We start from the raw sequence: 9,449 nt of genomic DNA, 5'->3' as shown, positions 1-9,449 counted from the left end.
ACCACCAGACTTTTATTGCACGCTGGTGGGATCTTAGATAGAGCTGTTCTCATGGGATACGACTCAAATATGTTTCTCTAACGCAAATACCGTACTAACATAAAATACATACCGGGCTAACATAAAGAGCTTACAGACACAGTCACCACTGCTAGATGGCTTTATTGAGAGTCTTGAACCACACTTCCCCAAAAGGTAATCCCCTGATTTCCAACCTTCAAACCAGATTAGAGGCCTTTTTATTGTTGTTAAAACTGTCCAAAGTGCCAACTCTTTCACCATCACTGCCAGAAAAAATGTCATCCTTGCTGTGTGCCCCTCAATCACACTTCTATGAAGGAACCCACAACATGTCTTTTTCAGGGTATTTCCGTATCATTCCCAGCTTCTCCACCCTCTTCCTCAATACTGATTGCAAAATACTCCAAATACTGCAGGAATCAAGTGTGTTTTTCTGCAAACAAGTGTGAAGAAACCACCATCATCAAAAACCGAATTAGTCCCAGCCTGGCAAAATCAGGTTGTGGGAGTGAAATGGTGAGAGGAGGAGAACCACTTGCTCTGGTGCTGCCTGTGTTGTGCTTTGACAGCAAGCTCTCCAGGCACTGTCTGAACAGCAGCTTTCACCAGAGCATAATCGGCATTTGGAATCAGGGTACCTTTAGAATCCAAACTATTCATAGGCTCCTTTATCTTCCATATATCTACATCACTGGGGGTTGGTAGATTCTCAGTAGTGAAATGGGTTCTAGACATGGCTCTGGGGCACTCTCACGCCCTGCCAAATCTAGATGATATTTCCTAGTCTGTATCTCCACCTTCTCAGGTGGAACAGGGTTGGCCGTTCTCCAGCTCTTGTGCAGTGATACGCACCAATGAACAACGTTTTCAGCAAAACGCTATTTCAAAACCACACAGGATATAATTCCATTCACAGAAGACTTAAATGGCCCCTTGACTGAAGACATCTGGTAGCAGAATCACAGTACTCTGTAGCTGCTTACAACAGAGATCTGGGGAAGACTCAGTGGCTCTTAGATTCCCTTGCTCTCTCAGTCTCCAGTCCTCCCTGGGTGCTGCTTTCTGTTTCACCTAAGACTTCAGTCACACCGAGCCTGGATTGCCTAATGAGAGAAGAGAGAGCAAAGTAATTTTATGCCTGTATCCTCTGACAAAGACATCACTGCAGAATCCCAACTCCTGAAAAGTTTCTTCGAGCACTGGCACTAGTTGTGACTTTTAATAAGTCACGCAAGCAGTGTCAGCCTTTTCTCCCCGAAGTCTCCAGCTATCCTCCTCATTTCCCCTTTAATAGGGATGGAAAGAAGGCAGCAATGAAGTAAAACCGAGAGTTCTGGCCTCTCTCGATTTTGGTAAAGAAATACTAATGTGCTTGCTCTGCTTGCCTTCTCAGCCTCTGCAAAAGTAAAAAACTGATGCAGAGTTCCTGGGCCAGAATAGGGCATGAATTTTTAACAAAATACCTTGTTACAAAATGAGCAGCAACATCTAAGGCTGGGAAGATTAAATCAACAGGTCTCAGACTGCTATGTGACACACACTAAAATCCAAGAGAAGAATCCAGGTTTATAACACCCAGCCTGTCACAGTTTCTTTGAATGTTTGAACCACACAGACCTAGACACACTTCTAGTCAAAGACTCAAACAGGCAGAGCTGTTCCTTACCACTCTGCTAACTTCTGTTCATACAGCTCCCTGCGCTCACGAGTTCTCTTCTCCTGCAAGCTCTCACCAGCAAGATTCTGCATTACTATTAAGAGGGCACCTGCAGGGATCCTAGAGGAGGATGCAGAAAAGGCACAAGTCATCCAGGGGACACACGACAGTAATAACTTACCAGCATCAGCAAAAGGAGCATGCGGACGCCACCACCAGATCAGTGGAGTGTAACATTCCCCAATACATCACACCATGGACTAAGGTACGCCTGTTTTATTGCCAGCCACCAAACACATCCTGTCTTCAGCTGTGACTCACTGTAGCCCCATCGACAACATATTTTGAATTTACTCATTGATGGGCACCCACAGAGCAAAGGGGTAGAAGGATTTAAGATGCTCAAATGGCCCCTGTAGATCACCTAACCCATAATTTAGACAGTCACACCTCTGCTTAGCTTCTGCCCGTCTCTGAAGGTACTTGTGTTTTCATTGATAAAGCTCCCTAGGCTGCTTCTAGGCATGCCCACAGCTGACACCATCCTGACATGCTAAATAGCACATACAAAGCTCATTCTCTTGTCCAGGCAGGATCCTCAAATTCACTTGTGAGGATATTTACAAGCCGGTACTTTGAGAAGAAATCCCAGCTCCGCTTGAAAAGTCAGGGTTCTCCTGAGTTAAGAGAAAACAAAATCATTTTTACACAAATTCCTAACCTGGGCCTGGCAGTTCCCAGGGCGTCCCCTTCGTCAGAAGGTGTAATCACAACGTCCAACACCCTTTGGGCACCATCTGGATTCTGAACTGCTACAGGAGGAGTTGCTGGTGAAGCTGAGAAGGGAGCCCACAAGCTGTGCCTTACACTCTCCTGCCTTTACCCACAGATGACACAGACGTTCAGGGGTTCTGTGTGCAACCATCAGTGACCACGACAAGGAAGGGAGACAGGACTACACTCATACTCATAGTTTCCTATTTAGCAGTAGTTAGTGTCTCCTCTAAGAAGCAAATAGCAGCAAGTAAATGTTCTATGGAGAGCACCGAGTTCTTATAACCGAGGCAGCAGCAAAACATATATCAAGAATAAAAAGAAGAAAAAGCCCAGTTTAAATGTTGGAAGAAAAGTCATCATTACGAGGCTCCAAGAGAGATACAGAAAATCCTCCAAGGCAGGAGAGGAAGGGAAGCTTCCGTAGTCCCACCTATGAGTCAAGACTTGGTGTGTGAGGCCACCACCTAACAGACACCCTTAAAGAGTAGCTGTGTCTGAATCACTCGGCAGCAGCAGTCACAACTCACCCAAATACCGTTCCAAACACAAAGCCGCCGGCCAGTCCCTGCAGGCCCAAGTGCATCCTGAAAAGGGCTCCTGTGAAGGCTAAAAACACCACAAACCCAGTGAAATCGCAAACAGCCCCCTACCAGCCATCACATACAGACAGCGGGAGCTGCTTTGCTGCATTTCTCCTCTCCGTGACCTGACATCTACTTTTAACAGAACAGAAACTGAAGTGTGGTGGACAGCAGGAAGGACCCTGACCATACAGTCAGCATAGTCTCCACACTAAAACATTGCATAAAGCTCCTCCTGCTTCAGGAAAAAACTCCCCATGAAATGCTAAGAAGTAAAAGTATCTACGAAAGTAAAACCAAACTCTCTCCAGGATGAAGCATGTTTCCCCCCTGCCCTCCCTTTTCTATTTTCTATTCAGCAACAGCTAATAATAGCAGCTGCCATGTAAGGCAGAAAAGATCAGTAAAACATGTATCCACTGCAAGGGCAATGAAGCCTGTAAAACTGAACCAGCAGACCACTTACCCAGAGCCAAAAGCAGACATGCAAAACAGTATAAAAAGAGCAGTTTACAAACAGTGCACTGAACTGCTATAAAGACTGGAAATAAGAAAAGCTTTCCCTGCTGAAGAGGTGGTTATGAGAGCAAGTTATGCATTAAGTGTTGCCTTTACCCTACACAAGCAATGTTCACCCAAAAAACTGCAGGAAGAATTTTGAAGATGAACTGGTAACCACAAAACTCCCCAACGGTTTCAGAAATGCATCAACATCTCTCCGTTACAAATAAAGGCACATGGCAGTTAAATAACAGAGCAAAGTCACAATGGCAGTCGGTAGAACAGGAAACAAAACCCAGGAGCACAGAAGTTAGAGACCTGCTCACATACAAGAGATATGGATTTCTGCTTAAGCTTTTCCATTTATGACCCTCACTTATAAAGAGAAAAGTACACAACGTTATAGCAGCCTTACCTCCTGCTGAAGCGTAATTACTGATGGTGTTTTTATTGTGGTACACAGACAGACCAGTGCTCACCACGCTGCAAAGATAAGGCACAGAACAAGTCAGGAGCAGCACATGGAAAAAGACAGGTAGCAAAACACAGCCTGTAATAAACGTGGATTTCATTAAGCCAACCTTCAGGCTGCTTTTAACTGCCTTGTTGTTCCTATGTCCAGAGGACATACGCATCAGCCACAAGTGTGTTGATTTCTGTGACTTTACTGCAGGCAGTTGCACAACCAGAAGCCAGGGAATACCAGGATTCCCAGCTCAGATCTGAGATATTCTTTCTTTTTAATTAAGGATATTTTTTTCCATTGCATATTCAAGGATAAAAGGAACTGAGCAAAGAAAACACCACACCAGCCAGCCAGTCCTGACATGTATCACCGTTACCCCTGGAAGCTGAATCCCTACGTGGGTAAGATCTTGCCTGATGTAGACGGTCCCACCACTAGAACTAAATCACACTCGTGATGTCAGCAGGGTCACCTACTCTTGCAGTCTGAGATCTCCTGCCAGGGTAGGTAGACCATCTCCTCCAAAAACATCAGTTAAGCCCCAAAACACTCTCTGTTCTCAGTTCAGTAGCAAAATCCCCACCACCACTTCAGCGAGCCTCCTTACAACACCTACAAGTCAATCATTTTCTTCCCCTCCTTCTCAAAGCTGTAACATCACTCTAGCCTTGGTACAAGGTAAAACTAAACAATGTGGTTTCAAACTGCAAAACTTGAAATTCACACAGGATGAAATCTCCAACTTGGACTTCACAGAAACAATTAACACTAAGCAGCAAATATCTCTTTTCAAAGCCTTTTACAAAGTGGTGATGAAAAACGGTGACCCTCAGTATCAATATACATTGACTAAAAGGATCAAGAACAGTCCTGAGGAGAAGGACTTGGAGGTTCTGGTGGATGAAAAGCTGGCTATGAGCTGGCAATGTGCACTCACAGCCCAGGAGGTCAACCACAACTTTGACTGCATCAGAAGAGGCAGGTCGAGAGAGAAGACTCTGCCCCTCCACTCTGCTCTGGCGAGACCTCACCTGGAGTGCTGCACCCAGCTCTGGGGCCTTCAGCACAGGAAAGATGGACCTGTTGGAGCGGGTCCAAAGGAGGGCCACAAAAATGATCAGAGGGATGGAACACTTCTATTATGAAGAAAGGCTGAAAAAGTCAGGGTTGTTCAGCCTGATGAAGAGAGCTCCGGGGAGACCTTATTGTGGCCTGTCAATACTTATAAGGGGGCCTGCAAGAATGATGAGGACAAATGTTTTAGTAGGGTCTGCTGCAACAGGACAAGGGGGAATAGTTTTAAACTAAAAGAAGAGATATTTAGACTAGATATAAGGAAGACATTTTTATTGCCCAGGGGGTGGTAGAAGCCCCATCCCTGTAAATATTCAAGGTCAGGTTGGATGGGGCTCTGAGCAACCAGTTCTAGTTAAAGACATCCCTGCTCGCTGTAAGGGGGTTGGATCAGATGATCTTTAAAGGTCCTCTCCAACCCAAACCATTCTGATTCTATAACTGCAGGGGAGACACCTGGTGGAAAAGAATGAGGTTACACACCAAGCCCAGGAAAACCTGAAGAAATCAAAAGCTCCAGGACAGAAAGCAAACAGTACACTAACTAAAGCTAAGAACAGATACTGAAAAAAAAAGGAGCCCCAAAAAAACCAAGAGAGATCAAAGAGGAAATTCAGAAAGAAACAAAAAAACCAGGGAGATGGAAATATAAAACAATGCTAGTCAATACTGCTGGTATCTTAAAAACAGAAGGGGAATTTAAACAGAACATACCTGCAGATAACAGGCAATGCAGGGTTAGGACTACATGTAAATTTACCATTTTGAATGCCAGCAAAGGAGATATTCCTAGTTTAAAACGGCTTTATTTGGAAGAGTGTACTTAGTTTGATGCTATACTGTCAGAAATGCACTGACACATCTCGGGGAGAAAATCAAGGAAGCAGAACACTATCCCTGCATTGGTTGTGTGTGCAGGAAAAATCTGAAGGCCTAAAGAGGAATACCCAAGGGGTAGTTCTTATGTTCAGTGACTGCTTAAGAATAAGATGATCATTTGCAAGCATTTGAGGATGAGAACAAAGAATTGTGAGTAGTGCTAGTGTATACAAACTAGGAGTAATGAGACATAACGAAAAGGAGAAAAATTAGCATGGGATGGAAAGCTCTTCCAGAAACAGCCAACACACTGCAAGACTCTCCCAGAGAAAAAAATGCAAAAAAAAAAAAAAAAAAAAAAAAAAAAAGAGATGAAGCAAAAGCAGAAAGAATACACCAAGTACAGGGAAGAACAGTATCCAAGTCAATAACAGCATGGATTAGATGTAAGAAACAGGGTTTTTGCAGTTTTAGTTCTTGTGTCGATTCATAACAAAATCCGAATTCTGGGATAATTATAAAAGGTTAAATCCTCTTCAAGTTCATGCCTTATCCACCAGACTCACTGCTAAGACAACTCCTTGAGCCTCTATCAATCACCAGTAGTCTCTCAAGGAGCTGTGAGCACTGCTGGCAAAAAGCTAGCACTTTCAGATAAGCCAGCTCTTCTCCCACCACCACTGGGAAATACTTACTTGAATATTGTCACAAAAGTGGTTACTCTCCAGCTCCAGCGCCAGCCATAGCGGATGAAGCCCCTGAGACCAGCCCGATGCGCAGATTGCTAGGAGGAGAGAGAATACGGATTACAGATCACAGCCCTGCTCCTCTTTGCCAGTACCACCAGCCTGCAGCAATCCAGGGTATTTGTGACAGGTCATGGGACTGATGTCACTTGGGAATGATACCTTGACACTTAGGAATTCAGTCTATCGTCTTCGGAAGAAAAGGCACTCACATTTACCCCAACCATCAACAGGAAAAACAAGAATTAATTTGAGTTTGTAACATCAATTGCTAATTCCAATCCAGTTGCTGATCTAGGGGAGGAGACAGGGAGAGCTTTCCGAGGACAGTGCAGGAGAATAGCAGAGGCGAAGAAAGGGGGGACAAACTAGAAACTAGCTCTTCATAGAAACTAGAAGCTTCATAGAAATTAAAAACATTCCAATTAATTCTATTAAAGAAAATAAATTCTCTCTTCCAGTGCTGGTGATGGAAACACTTAGCCTGGGTGCAGACACACAAGAGTCAGAAGAAGGACAGAGCAAAGCCAGGCACCAATACCTGTCACGAGTCAAATCTAAATAAAGAATGAGGCAAAATTAGGCAGAGCTTTAAAGGGGGTTTCTTCCCAATCACCCGGATAGACAATGCTTTAAGTGAATAACAAAGCCCTAAAAGTTCAGGTACATCTATAGAATGTCACAAATGTTGTGGCTTTTGTTGTGAGGTGTGGTGAGAGGCTAAAACAGTTTTAAATGGTCTTAAAATAACTCACACTAATAAGATAAGAGGACATCACCAGTTGAACACTACGCAGTGAAGTCACTCGCCAACGTACATTTAAAAGGCAAAACACTTCTCTAAACACTTTAATTAGCCATTTAACAGAATGCTAAACATTGTTACCAACTTTTTAGGTAACTAAGGACAATTTCCGTTAAGTTAACCACGCTGAATTTGGGTAACATGCAACAGCTAACTCACACGATCGCTGACAAGGCAGCCCATACATGTACACGTACAGCAAACACCTTGGCATTTCCGCCCCAAACAGTACCAAAATCTGAGACTCACTCAGAGCTGCCTGTCACATGCCTTGCTAACGCAAATCCGTTCAGTCTCCCACGGACTCTCACGTTACCGCAGACTGCGAGCTCTGACAGAAACTTCCTCTGCCACCACAGCTTTTACAAGGCACCTGGCCTCACCTGCCTGTCCATGCTCCCCCAGGAGGGTTACAGAATCACAGAATCATTAAGGTTGGAAAAGACCTCTAGGATCACCCGCTTCAACCGTCAGGCCAGCACCACCGTGCCTACTAAACAATGTCCCTAAGCATCTCACCTACACATTTTTTGAGTGCCTCTAGGGAAGAAGACTTGACCACTTCCCTGCAGGCAGCCTCTTCCAATGCTTCAGCACTCTTTCAGCAATGGCATTTTTCCTAATACCCAATCTAAACCTCCCGTGGTGCAAAATGAGGTCATACATGAGGTTCCCCAACAGGAATCCTGGCCGCTCTGCCATGTGTAACGCACCAACACCTTCCCCATTCCCCCTGAACTCGGGCTCCCAACTTGGGCTCCCCCTTTTCCAGCAGGGTTCCCGGCTTGGGCTCCCATCCACCCTGCAGAGCTCCCCTCCCATTCATCTGGGCTCCCCCTCATCCAGCGGTACTCCTTCCATCCATGTTGGCTCCTCACCATTCAGCAGGGCTCCCCCACTCCACCAGGACCCTTGGTTTGGGCTCCCCCCAATCCAGTGGGGTTCCCCCACCCATCCAGTGGGGCTTCCCCCTATCCACATCAGTTCCTTCTCATTCAGTGGGACTCCCACCACTTCACTGGGACCCCTGCCTGGGGGTGCCCTCCATCCAGCAGGATTCCTCCCCCATCCAGTGGCACTCTCCCCATTCAGTGGGGCTGCCCGCATCCCGCTGGGCTCCCCCTCCCATCCAGTGGCACTCTCCCCACTCAGAGGCACTCCCCCCAAATCCATGTCGGTTCCTTCCCATTCAGCAGGGCTCTCCCCATCCCACCGGGATCCCCGTCGCGGGCTCCCCCCCCAATCCAGCGGGGCTTCCCCTCCCATCCCGTGACACTCTGCCCCTTCAGTGGAGCTCCCCCTCACCCATATCGGCTCCTCCCTATTCAGTGGGGCTCTCCCCACCCCGCTGGCACCACCGGCTGGGAGTCCCCTCCCATCCAGTGGCGCTCCCCCCGATCCGGTGGGGCTCCCACCCTCCACCTCGGCTCTCCCCACCCCGCTGGCACCCTCGTCTCGGGCTCCCCCCCATCCCGCTGGGCTCCCCCTTCCATCCAGTGACACTCCTCTCCCCACCCAGCGGGACTCCCCCCCCCCCCCCCCCCCCCCCCCCCCCCGCTCGCACCACGGCGTCGGCGCGGTTCTGGAAGAGCTCGCCGTGGCTGCGCTGGATGAAGGCGGTGCGCGCCTGCCGGAAGGCGGGCAGCCCCCCGTACAGCCACCCCGCCAGCCCCGCCGTGAACGCCGCCTTCACGATGTTCACCGTCTCCTCGGGCAGCCGCTGCCGCTCGCTGCAACGCAAGGGCAGCGCTGGGCTGGGGCCGGGCGGGACCGGAGGGGAGTCTTCCCGCCCCTGCCCTGCCCCAGCCCGGCCCGCCCGGTGCTCACTCGCGCCGCCAGAGCTCGCGGAGCCGCTCCCAGCCGCTCTCCGGCGGCGCCGCGGGACGCCCGAACAGGGACTGCCCGCTGCTCCCCTCCGACATGGCCGCGCGGGGAAAGGCTGCGGCGCCCTCTGCTGGTGCGCCGGGGCGGCATGGCGGGGCACAGCGCCCCCTACGGCGCG

At 48.1% G+C, this 9,449-nt stretch overlaps 1 protein-coding gene across 3 annotated transcripts in view; it reads right to left on the bottom strand.

Annotated features, from left to right (window-relative positions):
* ADPRH (ADP-ribosylarginine hydrolase) overlaps nucleotides 1–9,409 on the bottom strand; it is a 69,044-nt gene extending 59,635 nt beyond the window's left edge. Inside the window, exons 1-4 of one of the 3 annotated variants that reach the window (XM_054056620.1) lie at nucleotides 9,275–9,409; nucleotides 9,012–9,177; nucleotides 6,592–6,680; nucleotides 3,953–4,020 (exon numbers count right to left, since the gene is read on the bottom strand). In XM_054056620.1, coding sequence (XP_053912595.1) covers nucleotides 3,953–4,020; nucleotides 6,592–6,680; nucleotides 9,012–9,177; nucleotides 9,275–9,369 — 418 coding nt within the window. In that variant the 5' untranslated portion in view covers nucleotides 9,370–9,409. Of the gene's footprint in view, nucleotides 1–3,952; nucleotides 4,021–6,591; nucleotides 6,681–7,606; nucleotides 8,662–9,011; nucleotides 9,178–9,274 lie in introns of those variants that run through there. The other 2 variants (XM_054056627.1, XM_054056624.1) reach the window with 2 other exon arrangements.
* Nucleotides 9,410–9,449: the final 40 nt, after the last annotated feature.

Source organism: Cuculus canorus, chromosome 1 (assembly GCF_017976375.1).
Source record: "Cuculus canorus isolate bCucCan1 chromosome 1, bCucCan1.pri, whole genome shotgun sequence".
In the NCBI taxonomy this organism is placed as follows: domain Eukaryota; kingdom Metazoa; phylum Chordata; class Aves; order Cuculiformes; family Cuculidae; genus Cuculus; species Cuculus canorus.
Note: the sequence above shows the minus strand (reverse complement) of the source record. Positions and strands in the feature narration are given on the sequence as shown.